Below are 20255 nucleotides of genomic sequence, written 5' to 3' on the forward strand. Positions count from 1 at the left end.
TATAACTTCTTTTTCTTTTTTAAGGTAAAACTTTCTTCAAACTTCAAAAATAATATTATTTTCATTAAACATTTTCACCCCATTTGTGGGGGAAAAAGGTTTGTACCCTTTTAGGGGTGACTATTTCCAAAAATTAAATTTCCCCCTTTAACTTTGGGAATTTTTTTAATGTTAAAAATTTTTTTTTTTAAATTTTCCAAAAATTATACAAAAGAATTGGGTTTTTTCATAGTTTTTTTTTTTTTTTTCCTTACTGCGTCCCATTTTTATTTAAATCGAATTTTTTGCTTTTCTGTGGGAAAAGCTCTTGTTAACTTTATTACCCTTTCCCAAAAGTTTTTTATACCAAAAAATTTTAGAAGATAAGGTTTTAAAAAACAATTTTTTTCCGTTTTGTCCCTTTTTGTAAAAAAGTAAATAAATTTTTTAAAAAATTAAAAAAAAAAAAAGACAAAACGAATTTCTCTGAAAACAGTTGAAACGGACTGCTATCAAATTAGTAATCAGGTTCATTTGTTTATTTACAATGAGAAAACAAATTTGTATTGAAAATAAATGAGCCGCGTCATGACAAAACCAACATAATGGGTTTGCGACCAGCATGGATCCAGACCAGCCTGCGCGTCCGCACAGTCTGATCAGGATCCATGCTGTTCGCTTACAAACCCTATAACAAGTAGAGAAACTGATAGCGAACAGCATGGATCCTGATCAGACTGCGCGGATGCGCAGGCTGGTCTAGATCCATGCTGGTCGCAAACCCATTATGTTGGTTTTGTCATGACACGGCCCATGTATGTTTGACATTCTTGGTGGATGTGCATGCATATATAAACATTTGCAGAAGCTACAATCGTTTCAAAGACGCTTTTTTATAGATAATTTATATATCAATTACAATGCTAAAGGAAAAAAACACAGCATAATTTCCAACACACCCATCATAACTAGTGAAGAATGGAATTGGGAAAAAATTAATTGCTACGAAAGGTTTCAAATCAATCTCGAGTTTGCTTAGTGCCTCCTTAAGCGCTCACCGAAATAGGGAGTCTGCAAGACAATTGACTGGGCCCAGCGATTGCTAACGGAAGAACTATGCTATCACTTCACTTATATACATGTTTACTTTTTTTAATTTAATTCACAAATGAAAAAAGCTGCTCCTATCCACAGACTTTAAATAGCTATGAAGACACACGTATAAGGGGTTAGGAAAACGATGGTGTATTTATTATGTTTAATTTCAAGCCATTTGGCGCGGTAAAATGGTAAGTTCAACTATAGATAGAGAAAACATTTTGTCAAAAAATCAGTTACGATTTTGCTTGAATTTACTTCCTGCTTATAGGAAGATGGCGTTGAGATTCTATAAATACTATAGTATAGAATAATGTTTTATTAAAAGATGTATTTTAAAGAGTGTTTTTAATCCACTCTAATGTCTTTGTTTGTTGACAGCCAATACAGTTTGATTAAATATCTTGAAAAAAAGTGATCCCTCGGAAGCATTAAAACAGCAAAATGACTTGAAAATTGCAGACTCGGTTTGATTGATTCTGTACGTGAGGGATAATGAATAAGTGCAACATCCCTCATGCCCCCTCCCCTCTAGCACCGGTTCGAGCGGTACTCAATTCTCAAAATGGATTCAATGATCCCGAAGAACCAGAAAAAAATTACAGCACTGAAGTGAAGTACGGGGAGACTTTTTGGTAGACATGCAACCACGTAACTACTGATGCTGTCAGGATGGTACTACAAAGTAAAAGACAAGATATTGAGTACGACAATCTGTTTCCTTTATGTCGGAATAAGCTCAATTGTTTGCTCTATATATCATTTGGTGTCTGGAATTCTGTTGAAAACCTTTCGATCTTATTTCTTCAACTCGTTTATACAAGAAAGACGTTTTACTGTGATGGCTGGAATAGTAAATTATAAATAAGGACATATATAATGTCCCGAAATATAATGGCCGACGGGTCTTCAAATCGTTTCAATTCCAAACGTTGTTTCCTGAGTTTCGTAAAAGTGCGGAAATATTATCACGTGATCTAATTTAACTTGGAAAATTATGAAAAGATTTTGTGGAACAAATACGCAATCACTCAAGAATCTATTTCTTAAATGAATTCACGTGAATTTGCTAAACAAAATGATTAGAACTAAAAGAACGAAAGATTTCTTTTGTTGTTGACACATAAAAACAAAAGTGTTTAATTAAATGACCGATTCTTGATGAAAGGAGGGGGAGAAAAATGTAAATTCTAACAATGAAATTCAGATTACAAAATTGTGGTGAGGTAGAATGCTGGACTTGTTTGCAAGCAGTTTTTGCTTCGAGTCTCTTTTCTTTTTTTTTATTATATTCTTTTGCAGCACATAAAACGATACAAGAATATATCTTAAAAAACGTCATTTTCTTATACTTCTTACCATTTGGGTTTTCACTATGTTTCAGAAGTTCTTCTTTTTCAGTTATATAGAGACGGGAAGATTACCATTAAAGTGTTTTTCCGAAATAACTGTCAACTTCTCAATATGTATCAGAGATTATTATGAAATATTTCATACACAAATGGTTTCATTTCTTTAGTACAAAGGCTCGAGCACAAAAAGCGTGTTATCTTTATACCTACACTTTTACTTTCCAAGCTAAGCGGGTTGGCCAATGTAATTAAAATCAGCTTTAAATAACGCTCCGATTTTAGATCTAACCGTGACCAAATACGAAATCAATTCTGGTGACCTTTCCCACAACCAATCATCGGCTAGCTTTCATTGTTGAGTAGGTAATTTTCACGATTTCGAGAACAAACATGGCGTTGTCCACATAGCCGACAGGTTAACTGGCAAAACAATCTTGCCCATTAAAAATTGACTCTATAATTTTAAGTTAAATTGTAAAAAAAAACCTACTTTTAACATTTTTTTACTAACAAAAATCAACAATTTGTTTAACTTCCACGGATAACGGTATTTTAATACTTCTTTTAATAGAAAGGTATAGGTAGAAATCCGTACACCGTTCAAATCAGAAATTTAAGATATATGTTTTTGTTAATTTGGTAAAACAAATATAGTATTGTTTAAGACGTAAAAATTAATAAACAAATTTACCAAAAGTATTAACCCTTTACCTCATATATACGCGAAACAACGCACTTTTGCCCCCCCCCCCTCTTTTAGGCCTCAAATAGTGAAATAATGTCCTATTTGGGCCCCAAACAAATATTTTCGTTTGAGCAATGTTGCTAAAAAAAGTGAACACTTTTTTTCGGCGCCCCCCCCCATCCAAAAGATACATCAGGGGGTTGCCAGAAGGGGGATGTGCCCCCTTCTGTTTGGGGGCAGGAGGGGTTTGCCAAGAAAATTTTGGACTTGTGAGAGGCTAAAAATGACCCCATGGCAGGTCGATCATAAGGTAACGTGTAACCAACGCTGAAAAGCCTTTGATTCTATCTCAATCCCTTGAGAAGTTGCAGCACTTTGAAATAAATTTTGATGGAAAAAAATCAAGGCAAAATAGTGATTTTTGGCAATTTTGAGATGTCCCCTCGTCCCTCGTTGCCATGGTAACAGGAAATTTAATGCTGAGCATGTCGTTACAAAGGCAATGGTCCAGTCAACATTTGTGCCAAGTTTAATTAGTATTGAAGCATTTTTTAAAAGTTTCATAGCAGTTTGAACTTGTAACAGGAGGTTTTTCAATGAAAACGGCCATTTTTCACAATATGGTCATGACTTAAAATATTAATGTAAAAAAACTCTCTAAATTAAGTCCCTTTAAATTGCCGTCTTCGAAATGCTTCTTTTCGGACTATTTTGTAGCAAGTTCGGGACATTTAAAGGGCAGATAACTTATACATTAGTCTGCCAAACGATATGTTTTCTTTTTGGTTTATGTTATAATTGTTCACACTTTCATGGAATTCAAGCTTGATGGCCCCATTTAATTAACAGAGTACGATAAAATAAGCCATGATAACAGGAAGTTACAATTCTCAAACACATGAACAGATGCAGTTTATATGACAATCAAGAAGAAGCATAAAAAATAAAATAAAAAATCGGTAAGAAAATATGTAATTATAAAATCTTGGTGTTTGGGCAAACATTCTTTTTACATACTAATATTATATGCATGATTTTATGTTTGAAATTGAAATTTTTAACCTATTGCGAAGCATCTTAGACAATGAAGGTAAACTTTGTTTTTTTAATTCAGACAAAGAAGAAAAAGAAAGCATTTCTTTCAAATAAGCACCATAAATTGTCATTCATCTTTTTTAAAATGTGCTTTCGAAAATCACTTATCACAATTTATCAAGTTTATCAAGATATGTGTGATCTATATATCGACTTAGGTCGAACTTAAACTAAGGTTTAACACTAGATAATAGCTTATATATGAATCTGCTTATTATCATATTGATGATTAATTTCTGAAAATGCAAGAGAGTAGGTATGTTGTTGTAAGTACAGAAATTTAGTATAGTTATTAAATGTTGTTTTTGTTAAGCAGACTAATGAAATATTACAATAAACAAAACACTGAAACCAAATTATTTCTAGGGCAACACTAAATTTATGTATAAAAAAAGTTATTAACAAGTGTGCAAGAAGAGGAGCCGGAATCAGATTTACTTTTAAAAATATTAATTAATGAAAACTTAGTAAAAGGTCTCAGAATCAAATTTCTAGGCATCAATAAGAGCAATTTTTTTAACACAGAATTAACACTCACGGCCGCTCACAAAAACCTGCTTTATTCGTTCATTGAATCGTAAAAACACTAGTAACAATATTGCAAGTAAGACAACAAACACCCAATGCTACGCAATATACGGGGAATTAGGTAGATTCCCTATGATTATTATACGTAAGATAAGAATTATCCGTTACTGGTATAAAATTACGAAAAATCCAGATTCAATTATGTACAAATTATTTAATTTGCGTGATAGACATGGCAATCATATATATATGTGGTCGAAAAATGTTAAAAAAATATTAGATGATACTGGATTTACATATCTATGGAATAATGTTTCTTTGTCTAATGTGCAAATTCAAAATGTAATACAACGCATATATGACCAATATTTACAACATTGGTTTTCTGATCTTAGAACTCAACCTAAACTTGAAACGTATTGTTTACTGAAAACAGATTTTGAACCAGAAAAATATATTTCTTGTGTTAAGAATGAAAATCATATATAATTAGTTTGACCAGATTTAGATGCTCTGCACAAAACTTACTTATAGAAGAAGGAAGACATAGAAATATAGAAAGAAACCTTAGAATTTGTACCAAATGTAATATGCATGTCATTGAAAATGAATATCACTTCCTCTTAGTTTGTCCGTTTTATAGAGAATTACGTGTTTGCCAAATTATTATTGTCATTGGCCTAATTTATTCAAGTTTAAAAATCTTCTTAACAGTTCTCAAAGCAGTACTATTATCAAGCTAGCTAAATATATATACCAATCATTTTCTTTAAGAGGATGATTTTAAATAATTTATGTATTGTGTAACCTGTGTTATAATGTCATAAATAATTTATATGTTTGTATGTTCAAAGTATATAATTGTTATTATCATGCTTTTCTCATGTTCAAAATATGTATTGTTTTGTATTGTGCCGTCAGAATACTATATGTATTGGCGATAAACATTGTATATATGTTAAAGCCAAATAAACATTGAATTGAATTGAAAATAGTTCGTTGTTTGCTATTTAATCGTAAAAACACTAACATCAGTCCATTGTTTGCTATTAAATTGTAAAAACACTAACAACAGTCCATTGCTTGCTATTTAATCGTAAAAACACTAATAACATTACCTTGTTTGCTATTTAATAAAAAAACCACTAACAACAGTACATTAATTGCTATTGAATCGAAAAAACACTAACAACAGAACATTAATTGCTATTGAATCGAAAAAACACTAACAACAGAACATTAATTGCTATTGAATCGGAAAAAACCCACTAACAACAGTACATTGATTGCTGTTGAATAAAAAAAGAACACTAACAACAGTACATTTATTGCTATTGAATAAAAAAACACTAACAACAGTACATTGTTTGCTATTTAATCGTAAAAACACTTATAACAGTACCTTGTTTGCTATTTAATAAAAAAAAACACTAACAACAATACATTAATTGCTATTTAATCGAAAAACACTAACAACAGTAAATTGTTCGCTTTAACTTTGAAACGGAATGCTTTGAGCTTCTAGGTGAAGTTAAATATCGTCACGTCTTAGTTTCAACAAACCTAGTTCTTCCTTCTTATGACAATTATAAATTTTAGATTAAATGTTCTTGCCGTATATTTCAATGCGAGATATTAGCATTTAAATTATAAATGGATGCAATTTCAATTTTTTTGAAAAAATATATGCTTACGGGGTTGATCCGAGATAGCAATAATAGTACAAAACTATCTAGCTGTGATTTTTATGTTAAACATTTTAAACTAAATGTTGGTGACGTATATTTGAATGCGACAAAAAATATTTATATCATAAAGGGATTGACAGCATAAAAAATAATACATTCCTTTGTACAACAAAGTGCATGTTTACTTAAAATTCCTCAGCTAATATTAAAAACACGCACATCTTTTTTTGTGTGCTTCATGTTAGAAAGTTTTGTCAGTCGTTTTGATTTTTTTTTTGCATGCATAGATCTGTTTTTATATATATCAAAGCTTTAAAACAGGGAATGCAAAACAATTCTTTTTTTTCTATGCTTCAAGATATTAGATCATAGGACTCATCTGTATCGATTTTCATTTCATTTTTCTGAACTCATGAATACATATATTTAGTCTGTTCTCAAAGTGTTCTTTTATATTTTTTTTGTAGTTAAGCATATAAAACATGTTAGAATAATGTGGAATTCATTTCCTAAAATATAACAATTTCTATAGTTCCTCTCATCTATTGTTTCTGTACTGTTTACATTTACCGTTCTTATACCAGGGTTGTTCCAAAAGTCTGTGAAAAATCTTAAAGCCGTTTCCTTTTTAACGCCAGTACATAATTATTAACACATAAAACCTGTAAATGTATTATTTCGAATTACATTAAATCATTTACAAAATATATACTTATGTTACATGAAAAATGTAAACATAAACGATATAGGCCTGAGTTCCCAGCGCACGTCAAAAAATCTGCATTTTCTTATGGATATGCTTGAATGATAACGTGTATTTCAAATATAATATGATGTGCTTCTTTCTGATTATCTTGGTATGAAAGAGTGCTAGTTTGTAAAGAAAACACGCCATCACAAATGCCCAGTCTCATAATAGTGAACATTCAAAGTTTAATCTCATAATCAATAATTACCAAATGATTAATTCTCATATTTTCAATTTTATATCTGACTTTCGATATCTGCAAGCAACTTTGACCATGGTCAAAGAGACCTACATTTTGCGCAAAACACTATGCTTCATTCGTACAATGTCGGTACAAGTTTCATGAAGGATCTGACCTCTGAGTGCGTCTTTGACTTTTGCCATAGTGACCTGATTTATGTGTGCAACACTATATATGTCTAAAAAGTGATATTTTGTGTTAATTAATACATGTACTATAATACCTGCATGCGTAGATAATATATAATCCGCAATTTATTTATTCACCTCGCATGAACTTGAGATTGCCTATATTGACCAATAAGACTACAGAATTGATCATAATGTATGTAGCAGATATGCTTTGGACAAAACTGAATGCCTCTGCACGCCATCTAAACACAGGGGCGATCCAAATAGAGATCAATAGAATTACAGCTTTGTAGAACAAAATAATTTACATCTTTTTAAAAAAGTATTTTTCATTACGATAATTGCTTTACATTAAAATTATAACATTTTTTCACAATTGTATATTATTGATAACTTATAATGTACAGTTTTTGAATTTCAATTTCTTGCAAGACGTATGCATATAACCCTAAAACCTTCTGTCACTTTAATTCACAAAACGATACTCGTGTACATAGTTCACAGTATAAAGTTAGTAAAATTAATCTTAAATATACACCAAAGCACATGCTTTAATTTCTTGTCAATTACATACCAAAAAGGGATACTTAGTGAAATTAATGACAGAAATATAAAAATGATTTTATATACTAAAATCACGCTAAAATGACTTTTTTTTAAAGTCCCAGCATGAATTTCTGTATAATTTCTATATATTTTGGGTTTGAAACGTGAATGTATCTATATATGTTGAACGAAATTTAAACGCCGACAGAATCACCGAGTTGATTTAAAACTGTCATGTGTCTTTAACCAACCCTGGAATTTACAAAAGCAGATATTGTGGATATTGTATGATTAAGACAATTGTAAGTGATTCATTTGACATGTATTTTAACGTTAACAGAGTTCACTGTTACAACTATTTTGAAATTTTAACGCACGTGGGTCAAGTTAGCATACCACCATTAGCATACCACCATTTTATTCATTATAAGGAGAAAAGTTTTGTTCCTGTGACAGCCCAGTGTTTTAATTTTGATAATGAATGAAAAAATCAAAACAAAAAAAAATGAAATTTTGACTGTGTCTCCTTCTAATCCATCTCAATGCAAATCTTTATGACACTTTGTGACTAGCAACAACTAACAATAATAGAAATAACAACAGTAAATACATAACTATTTTATAGTCTATTCAACTTCTATTTAAAAATGTTCAATATGCCCATTTTGGCAACTTGGAGGTCTTTTAACACAATTGGAAAAACATCACAATAACAGTCCCCCCTCCAAAAAAAAAAAAAAAAAAAAAAAAAAAAAAAAAGCTTAAAGCATAAAGATCCATTGAATAAACCTGTAGAATATGTTATTTAGATAAGATAAGAAACCTAGTCTCCAATAAAAAGTGACCAGGGGTCATATGATTATTTATGACTATTAATGGACATTAGATATAACTTCAAGCAAAACTTAATGATCTGTTTGTTCACACATCTTACAATTTCGTAGATTTACGCATTCTTAAAAGGTATATGTACTAACGCTTGTTGGACACATTGTGTCCACAGAAACAACATCTTTTCAAATACTTGCTTACGAATTAGTTTGTTCTAACATTCATCACGATTTGACATATTTTCAAAACAAAGACTTCTGACTCCTGTAAAATTCCCACGTATAACTTCAACTTCAAAGACACCATGATCACTTGTGAAAGTTTCCTCTGAACTTTGTCCTGTCTTCATTCTAATTGAACGTGAATATTCGTACTCCAGATCGATCGTCAAAATATACGGCGATCTTGATTTTTCAAGAATAATCGGCTGTTCAAGAGTAATATTGCGTTCTGCCTCATCCATGGAAACCAGTTTCAAATCTTGTTTAAATACCTGATATTCCTTCTCGGCATCATCATCATTGCCAAAATCATTATTATCATCATCATCATCATCATCATCATAACCACCACAACCATCATCATCATCATAATTATCGTTTTGGTTGCCTACATCATCATCATCATCATCAACATCATCATCAACTGCTACCGTCTCGTTTTTGTCTTTCTGGCATGTCAATTTCAAACTTCCTGTTATAACAATTGCTACACCCTCTGGCAAGTTCTGGCCTATTTGTTCCTCAAGTTTCCACAGAGATTGTTTTGTTTTTGGTTGAATGACTTGATCACAATATTTTAATAAAGCAGTATTTGCTTCCGATGAATTTAAGTTCACACATTCAGCATACTTATTACTATATAAAATGCTATCATACTCCAAATAAGGAAATATTTCCGCCAATTCCACTGCTTTTAATTTCACATCCCTATGAATAGTTACATAAAAACTTGTCTGTATTTTGTCACTTGCAACTTCCGTATTTTGCTCATCCAAACAGTATATTTGTTCCTCATATGGCAGTCTTGCAACGCATGAATTGCTAATGACGGTTGTATCAGGCGTTCTATAGATACAATCAGCAATATCCTCATATTCTTCCATAGAAAAATAACCTTTCCTACGTGTACATTTCCGAAAATCATCAAGTGACATAGAGGGTAATCTCAAGTAATAAAATGTTGGTCCTAATATTTTTCTTATATTTTGCCCATTATTTTCAATTTGACTTTCTTTCAGTTTCTTCTTTGCCCATTCTTCGGCCTTCTGAAATGTATTAGTCTCGTCTGCATAAAATGTGTCTCCTTTCAAAATGTATGCTAGGTTATTTTCTGTAAGTTCTAGAAAGCCTTCAGATTCCATCACTTCATCAGCATTTTCGTCAATAAAAATGCAGCAAGCTTTACAAAGGGAACTGAGATCAAAGCGCCGAGCCAGCGATAAAATATCACATACGTTGTCATTCCTGACACACAAAGCCAGAAAGTCGGCACAAAACTGCACAAGATAAGTCACCTGGAAATAGTGAGATGTCTCTAGGACCGATGCAGCCAATTCTTCAGTTAAGGTCACTTTGTCCATATAAGTATATCTAAAACAGATGTTAACATATTTCGTACTCACAGATTCTCAGTGACTTTACATAAAATTAATTAATAATCTTTATCAAATGTGGATTAAACATTTCAAGATGCTAAGAATATTATTTGTTAAAGGCTATGTGCAGCTTTTATTTAGCTTAGCATTTGAAATATATATTATAAAAGTATCGAAGATTTAGGTCAAAACATAGTAATGTGTGTATAACATCGATATCAGCCTAGCATTTTAATTCAAGCTTAGTATAAGCAATACAGAAGAGTTTGTCCATTGAACAATGCCAATATGTATGACGACAAATTTTCGAAACTAATGCAATACTTGAGTACCGACAACTTGATTTTGATTATTGAATTTGCTGTTTGCAAGAACAAATGTATAATGTTTTTCGTTTTATTCCCGACAGATCCACTTATTTCAGAATATCTGGATAACAAATAAATGCTACAATTGCTTGTTGGCGTCAAATCTTGAAATTAATGGTCTTTTGCTCGTGTTGAAACTCTTCATATAATCATCACATTTCTTTTTAAGCGTAGTTTTTACTATCTTATCATATCTTTGCCTGATGTTTTGCGACAATAATACCTTACCTCAAGAATAAATCAAATGTTTCTGCTTCAATATTATCAAGCAGAATTTCTTCTTTTTCTTCTGTACATGGACCAAAAAACATCGCCTGGAACACGGGACTTCTTGCAGCAAGAACTATTTTATGCGCATAAATTCTTTCAATGTCGTCGTGACCTTTGCATCTGAACTTGACATCTGTCCACAGCTTGTTCTCATAGAGTTTTATCATACAATCACCCAATGTCTTGTCGTGTTGCCAAGCAGCGGGTAAGCTCTGATTCGATTGTGTTTCGTTACAAGCCTCCATCTTTGTCTATGTTTTATCTGCTAGAAATAAATCTTTTAAATGACATGGTTATTATGTAGATATACTATGTCCAACTTTTCTAAATTGTGAGGTTTGATTGGTTCAGGAAATACGAATTGTCTAAATTGTCTAAATTCCGCAACCAACTCCCATGTCTTAATCATTTATATCATTTTGTTTGACAAGAATGTTGCTTTAAATATTGTTTGAAAACTTATGTCAAATGAACAATTCTAATATTTAAAAGTTATGGATTTATTATCCTACTATTAAAATCAGTTTCTTCTTTATTTTCTCTGTTTTGCCTTTTTTTCATACAAGTTCCATGTTTCACCTTGAAATTGACAGATTGAAAATCTTTTTACATTCCATATTTACATATATTATTTCATGTATTAAATACTGAGTTTTTTTTAAAATTTTGATTGAACATCTATCATCAGCGAGATATATTATATACTCCTCCAAAAATAACATAACTAGTTGAATATTAATAAATTCAGATTAAGAAACTCACTAGAAATATACCTTCAAATATTCCTTATTTCGATGACACTGTGTGCTATGAATGTAAATTGCCTACACGCTAAATTAAAGTATTTATTTGAAATTCAATCACATTTTTAAGATTTAAAAATTGAAACCCATTGTCTGTATTAGACGTTTTGATTGTATAAGATTATATTGGTATTTGTAGAATATACGTACTGTTTACAAGTACCTCGATCTTTAAAATAAATATTGTTTGGCAATATTGACTTGAGACTTATTTATTTTCGGGAGAAAAGCCTCTGTAATTCATTACGATCTACCCATTATTTTTAATGATAGTAAAGTCATCGATACTATAATTAAAAATAATTACGATCCGATTAGCTAGTGGTTTAAGTAAGATAGCATTGCTTTAGCAAAATGCAGGTTATAAATCACTTGAATATTTCAGGGTGTTTTTTTTTCATAACTCTGATATTCATGTATTTTTTCATAATTTCAATTTCTAATTTTTGAAAATATTAAAAAGTCCAAATTTGAAGTGTGTATTTTTGACTGTTGTTGAGAAATTGACTTAACAAAGATTAAGCAAATAGTGTGTATACAAAAATGCAAAAATGAATTTAAGGACTATCTGCCCTTCTGCTTTGTTGTCATAATTTGACAATGAACATCTTAACCAGGTTTGAAGCGAATAGGTTTGCTAGTTTATGAGCAAATGGACCTTAACAAAAAATAACTAGGGCTAAAAATGTTAGTTCCAAAAGGGTCATAACTTTGTATAAAATAATTTTAGGATTATTTTCCCTTTAGAAATGGCGTCCTTTTATGACAATTAACATGAATACCAAGTTTAAAGTGAATAGCTTTTATTGTTTCTGAGAAAATAGACCTTTATAATGCAATTGAACTGTCCGAGCTTACATTTGGATACCTATGTATTTGGCTAGAGGAACAATAGGTAATTGACTATTTCATTGATGTCATTCATTCAATGTGGCTATTCTTCTTTATATGGCTAGAAAGACCAATAGAGTGAACAATGGGGTAACCAAATAAGTACTGTATCGTTAGAATGTCCATTTGTCCAAAGGGCGTAAAATGATACTTGTTTCGTACAGAGAACAATAGGTAACCGTAAATGCTATTCATTTCGGATGTACTGTTGGGTAAATTGTTTTTATTTTTGGGTATGATTCTACAACTGTAATACCCTACCAACATGGATCAATTATTAGGAACGTCCGTTTATCTGTCAGTCCGTCAGTATGATGCCGCGATATGTGTAAGTCACATAATTGTTGCTTCAGTTTTCTTCTGCTTTTTCTCTCGTTTCAGCACTTTGAGGAATGACTATGGTTCAGCTATACCGGCAAATTGGGTACAGAGTGTCTTTAGCTTCATCGATGACAATTGCTTTATATCAATTTACTAACCAACAAATATTTCATGATTTAGGTTAGTAATATAACATTGGCATCCGTTTTCCGGCATTTATTTTATCGAGCAATGTACTGTAGCATCAATGTTTCAAAAGAAATAAAGAAAATCTGTACAGGAAGTATTTGTCATTTATAAAAATGGAATCAAGCAACCAAGAAAATGTCGAAGATCCAAATGAAAATGTCGAAGATCCAAAAGTTCCTTAAGTTATCAGGTTAGTAACATATTAATATACCTGGCTACAACTTCATAGTAAAGTAAAGTTTAAGAGAGATTTCACCCGAAGACATGCAGCTGACATCTCTGCAATTTTTAACCTTATAGACATTACATTATTTTGTTAAGAAGGAAATAATCTTGATATACATTAGTACTATGAAGTACTTAACTATACTTTGCAAGAGTACACTTAGATCCATAGGGAAAATAAAACATTATTATTTTGAATAATGCAAAACAAACAAACAAACAACAAAAAAAGAATAGAAAAAATAAAAATACAGAAAAACTAGAAGAAATGAGCGTAAGGGTTGTTTTATATCCTGTTTAAAGTATAATATCAAGTGAAGAATTTATATTATAAATTCGTTGTAGCCTACCATATATTCGTTTACTGATAAGAATAGCTCATACTTCAAATACGATTACTAATCTTTTATTTGTTTTGACAAATACAAAATCAATACCGGCTATGGCCTGTTAGAGGGTATATTTCGTGATCAAGGTATGTAGGCGATTCACAAATGACATTTTATTTGCATGGGCCTTAATTGGCATCATACCTTGTAACAGGCCATTTAAGGTTTTGACCTCCAAGTGTTAACTTGACCTTTGAGGAAGGGGTCTGGATGTTGCACATGACATGTCGTCTTATTATTGTAAACTTTTGTGCCAAATTATTTCAAAATCCCTTGATTGATGAAAAAGTTATATACCAGACACAAAATATATCATATAACAGACCAAATTAAGATTTAAAACCCAAGTGTGACCTTGACTTTGAAGTTAGGGGTGCAAGTGTTGTGCATGACATATCAACCTATTATTGTAAACATTTATGCCAAGTAATTTCCATATCCCTTGAACAATGAATAAATATGGACTAGCACAAATTGTACCCTATACAAGACCATGTTAAGCTGTGACCTCTAGGTGTGACCCTGACTTTGCATGTAGGGGTCAGGGTGTTGTGCATGACATATTGTCTTATCATTGTGAATATTTTTGCCAAGTAATTTCAAAACCCCTTGATCTATGAAGACATTATGAACCGGACACTAAATATACCCTGTAACAGACCATGTTAATGTTTAACCTCCAAGTGTGACCTTGACCGTGGAGGTAGGTGATCATTTGTGCCAAGTATTTTTATAATCCCTTCATGAATAAGAAAGTTATGGACAGCAAACGACATACACCCTTAAATAAATGATGTTGACCTTTAATCACCAAGTGTGACCTTGACCTTGGAGGTAGGGGGTCCGTTTGTTACGAATGACACATCGTCTTGTTGTAACAAACATTTGTGCCAAGTTTTATTTTTAATTCCTTTGATAAATGACCTACATACAAAACTGTGACGGACGAACCGACCATCGGAGCCCATTTCTATATCCCTTTTTCTCTTCGAAAAGGCGGGGGACAATAAAAATGTCAATACACAAATATTTTTTTTCGGGGCCGGATTGGTGATGAGTTTACGGGGTGGGGGTGGGCAGAATGAAGGTAGTTTGTTATGATGGAGTAAGGTTGCTATGGTGAATCCTGCAATTAAGAAATATAACATAGCAATTAAGTTACATTACATTTACGGTTAGCTAAACACACAGTAATATAGATTCTTTTGATTCTTTTCTTTATTTTGTTAAACTCAAATATATTATTTAGGTTTTTATTTCTATAAACGAACGCTTTTTACTTTGTATAATTTGTTTCTGTACATTTATATTGTTTTGTAATTTGTGTAGTTATCAAAGAATGTTTAAGGTGTTAACAAATAGGCAAGAAATGTTTCTAGGAACAAAATATGTAAATTTATATTAGGTATTCATTTAGAAGAGAAGCGATTAGCCATCTACTAACTCAAATTAACCAGCTTGTATACATTTTGTATTTAAAAGAAATTCGTTTGAAAATCTCCTTTTGAACTTTAAAAACAAAATCTGGATATTGAAGTAGAAAGGGGAAAATATACATATACCCCAAGAAGTGAACGAATTTGCAAAGTGTGTGATAAAAACAGTGTTGAAAATCAATATAATTTCTTACATATATGTGACTGATCTACGCAAAAATCACCTGCCAAAGAAATATTACATGCAACCAAACTTGAATATGTTTAACATATTTATGTCAGCAACAAATAAATATCTTATTAAATCTTTCGCTGTTTTTTTTGTATTATGCGTATGAAAAAAGAAAACAATATCTGAATAAAATATAATATGATAAATGTTGTAACAATTAATCTATAAATAACAATATAAATAATAATTTGTTGTATTAAGTAGTTAGTATGTTAATTGTTATGCACTTCCTATGCTCTGTAAATATACTGTGTATTATATATTTGCATGGGCTGGAGACCAAAAAGCAAATAAATGTTGTCATTGACAAAATCAGCAAGAAATAAATTTTTTGCATAATCTATTAAAACTTATTTGTTTAAAATGAGTATAGTGAAATATTTACTAACCTTTTTTCTCTAATGTCTTTACTTTAACTTATTGTTAAATCTGCTCCAACATGTACAGATCGGTTAAACCTAATAATGCATACAAAAAGTTTAAGGGAAAGTACCGGCGCTCAAGTATTTTTCGAAAATCATAATATATCTAAATAGGTTTAGATTAAACACGTCTAAACTTGATCGACATGCATATAAGATAATATTTTACTAGTGTTTTCCGAAAATCTATTGTAAGTCCATTGTTGGCAATCTTAAAAAGTAGAACGTTGCATCCAAAATTGATCTTATATCTGCTCCTGTGAATTCTGGTTTGCCTTCCTCAAATAGCTTTGCTATGACTTTTTCGTGAAAATGTTTTTTTCATCGGTATTAAAAAATGTCCCCTTTCAAAATGTAATGAAGACGATCTGCTGAAAGCTCTAAAAACGCTTCGGATTGGAGGATTTTGTCTGCATGTGTATCAATGAATGCGTAACATGCATTGCGCAGTGTTGTTAATTCATAAAATTTTTATACATTTAATACTTCAAAAACGTTCTTGGCTGTTATAATGGTAGCTAAAAAACCAGCACACATATCTACTAAGTTTATACCTGATAATAGAGTGCTATTTCCAGCACTGACGACGCCTTTTCTTCACTCAACGTCAGATCATCGCTGTAAAAATACCTGTAAGTTTTAGATAAATTATTTGTTTGAAAAAGTAGAAACTATTGATGTTCATTATAACTGATATCTTTTGAGATGTTTAATATTTATTTATATCTAATCTTTCTTCCCTATGGTCATAGATATGTGCTTATTATTAATAAATTTGTGAGTCTTGCAATGACAACCTGTTAAAAATTTGAAAAAAAAAATCATTCTACCTTAAAAATAGACTGAATGTGTTTGCATCTAATTGGTCAAGGTAGATTTCATTTTTGCCATCAGCAAAGGTACCGAAGAACATCGACTGAAACACGAGACTTCTTGCTGCTAGTACAACTTTGTGTGCAAGAATACATTCATCGTTAATGTGATCTTTGCAGCGAATTTTGACATCTTTCCACAACTTTTTATTATACAAATCTTTCAAACAAGCTCTTAGGTTCTTAGCTCTTAATTGTGAATTACTATTGCTACGCCCCCTCGTACAAATCAGATAGCCTCGTGTTTCGATGCTCTTTTTATTACTTAACTCAGACACATTTTCAAAAGAAAGGTTCCCAAACTATGATACAGATATACATTGGTGTTCTGAGTATGAAACTTTTAATTGTTTTAAACATCAAATAAACATGTTTCTCTGATGTCAAAGTAAGAAAAAGGTTTTACTCCATTGAAAAGTGCGTCATATGTCAAGTTAAAACCTTCAAATTGAAATCAATGCTATCGGGCCCACCGCACTGCGTTGCAATCGAATCCACCTACGTCTGCGTTGTAATCATTTTTTGTTAATTCTTTTATAAAAAAATAACGACTTTTTATGGCTGGTTTGTGCAAATATCATACATACGATGTGATGATGCGTATTTATAGGTCGTTTGCACACATTTGAACTTGTTTTAACCGAAATTAAACAAAAGTGGCGCCCCCTCGTCAAACTGTACAGAATTGTTTGCATAAATGACCATAAATTACCCCGTGTGCGTGTTATAATTTGGAAAAGAACATATGTGGGCTCCCGTCTCACTAGGTGTTTCCAGTAAAACATTAAAACATAAAGTCAAATTCTGTCATAAACTTACCGACAACAGCAAACGGCCATTTTATATCCACCTCTTCTGCAACGAATATTCCACCGCCGCTCGATGGACCCACCGCTTCTGGGAAAGCTAATACCAGTGTGGTGATAGTAGATTGAATTACCAACTACTAGTACCACCTGCTAAAATTTTGGGAATTATGAGTTATGAATATCCAACTACCAGCAAGTAAGTAGCTGGTTATTCGAATATCCAACTACCACAAATTGACGTTCATAGAACTTCTGTATGGAAATTGTGCAAATAAATGGTGATTAAATCATCATAATGATTATTTTTGAAAATAGATATACCTAAATTCTGATAATGTACGTCTACAAACTGCAATTTTATTGTAAAATTCTATTGAAACGCTTCAAATTATATTTTAAAAGTCAGATTCGCTCACTTTCGTCCAAATAAAGTCACCTTCGTATTTTAGTCATACCGCTTAGCGGAAGGCGACAACGCGCCGAAACGAAATTGACATTTCTTCATTATTTCGTGTTATCGCAACTGTGGAACGGAACGCACAGACGACATAATGAGATAACTACGGAATACCGTTAGGGCCATCGTGGTTATACGTTAGGGCGAGAATGCGAGAGTGCGACAATGCGATAACGAGAGTGCGACAGTGCGATGACGAGAGTGCGACAATGCAAGAGTGCGACAGTGCGATGGCGAGATAACGACAATGCGATGGCGAGAGTGCGACAATGCGATGACGAGAATGCGATAACGCGATAGTACGATGACGACAGAGCGATAGTGTTATCGCACTGTCGCCATCGTACTGTCGCATTGTCGTCATCGCACTGTCGCATTGTCGTACTGTCGTCATCGCATTGTCGCACTCTCGTCATCGCACTGTCGCACTGTCTTCATCGCGTTGTCGCATTGTCGACTCTCGCCTTCTGGTGGACGGTTCTAAACTGCTGGCGAATAAGCTGACGGTATAGAATATGGGATAATTTTACTTTCGTCATTTTTTTTTCTCTTTTTTCTGTTTCTTTTTATTATTTATTTGTTGTTTTTTCTGTATTCTAATAATGTTTAAATGAAATCATAAATTAATAATAAGAATCATTTTGTATATAAATACTGAAAGAGTTATACATAGACGGAAAATGTAATTAATTGTATGAAACTTTAATATCCTTTGATGAAAATGATCTTATGATGACATTTAAAAGATGAAAAAATAAATAAAATCATTGTTTATTACTTGTATAAAAAAGACAAACGAAATAATTATATTCATAGATCGTCATCAGTGGTTTTATTGTTTGTAAGATGAATAATTTATTATATTACTAACATTGTAAATAAAGATAAATGTAATTAGAAATTTACGTCAACAAATATTTTTTCTATATATCTAACATAAGTGGTCAACAATTTTCACTTTAAGAGTAACTTAACAGCAGATCCTACTACAATGTATAAGTTTAATTGGTCAGCATATTGTACTATAGCCAACTGACTCCGCTGGTGGACATAGTGAGACAATGTGTTTCAATGTTGAAAAACACATCTATCCATTAAATTTAATGCGAAAAAAATCTTACTGTTTAGTTTTGTTGTTTTTTTGTTTTTGTTTTTTTTTTAGGAAAACATGCAAAATTCGGATTACCAACTACCCACCGGTAGTTAGTGCAGAATTAAGAATAACCAACTACCAGCTGGTGTAGTAGTTTATTCGAATATCAAACTACCAACTACCTATCAAATTGACGCTTCTTTAGATTTTTATCAATATCTAAGATCGAGCCATATTTGGTGCTTGGTAGACATAGCGCTTTTATATTTCTTAAAGATAGTAAATAAATATGATTAAATAAAAAAAAGAAATATAAAAGATAATTATACTAGATTTCTGTGTCCACTTGTTTTATATATAGCCAAAGTGATTTTAGCTCAACCTTGAGAAAGAGAAACTGCTTATGAACAGAGGAAAATGATATTTATGTTTTTACATTTATGTATTTTAATAGTTTGAATATGTTAAATTTATATTGTTCCTTGTTGAGGGCCTCATGGAAGATTGATATGTTTGTTCAAATGAGTTCTCTCGTTAAATAAAATCTTTATTATTATTATTATTATTATTATTATTATATTTACAGTGAAGTTTTAATTTACTTTGCAATGTTAGTAAAAATTGGTTTATGGTTTATGCCATATTTTTTTCTTATACTATATGGTCAGCAGACTTAACTTACGGTGCTTTAGGTACACATGTATACTAGAATCTGCTGACAAGTTAACCCATTCCCGCATAAGCATTTTGTGAAAAATGGCTGTTTACATTGAACCCCCCCCCCCCCCCGTTACACAAGTTCAAATTGCTATGAAAACTATAATGTCGGTGGTTCTACTCAGGTCACCTGAGGTTTTCATTCACCAGTTAAGCTGGAACGTCGCCATATGACCTATACTGTGTCGGTGCGACGTAAGACCCAATCAATCAATCAATCAACTATGAAACTAGAAAAAAAT

At 31.8% G+C, this 20255-nt stretch overlaps 1 protein-coding gene across 2 annotated transcripts; it reads right to left on the bottom strand.

Annotated features, from left to right (window-relative positions):
• Positions 1–8829: 8829 nt before the first annotated feature.
• LOC132744540 (uncharacterized) lies at positions 8830–16143 on the bottom strand. Of its 2 annotated transcripts, none has more exons than XM_060733288.1 (3): positions 16033–16143; positions 11116–11422; positions 8830–10514 (listed from the first exon to the last, which is right to left on the bottom strand). In XM_060733288.1, exons 2-3 carry the CDS (start codon positions 11400–11402, stop codon positions 9137–9139), a joined length of 1665 nt encoding a protein of 554 aa, XP_060589271.1. In that variant the 5' UTR covers positions 11403–11422; positions 16033–16143; the 3' UTR covers positions 8830–9136. The 2 variants fall into 2 exon arrangements, with proteins under 2 accessions (XP_060589271.1, XP_060589272.1); XM_060733289.1 differs by having other exon boundaries at positions 11116–11419; positions 16033–16139.
• Positions 16144–20255: the final 4112 nt, after the last annotated feature.

Source organism: Ruditapes philippinarum, unplaced genomic scaffold (assembly GCF_026571515.1).
Source record: "Ruditapes philippinarum isolate M1 unplaced genomic scaffold, ASM2657151v2 ctg3684_1_1_1_1, whole genome shotgun sequence".
NCBI lineage: Eukaryota > Metazoa > Mollusca > Bivalvia > Venerida > Veneridae > Ruditapes > Ruditapes philippinarum.

Bases quoted from the DNA above. Each gene is read 5' to 3' on its own strand.
- LOC132744540 (XM_060733288.1), bottom strand. From the start codon at position 11,402: ATGGAGGCTTGTAACGAAACACAATCGAATCAGAGCTTACCCGCTGCT. The intron at 10,515-11,115 runs GTAAGGTATTAT...CATCTGTTTTAG, and splicing joins ACATTTGATTTATTCTTGAG to ATATACTTATATGGACAAAG.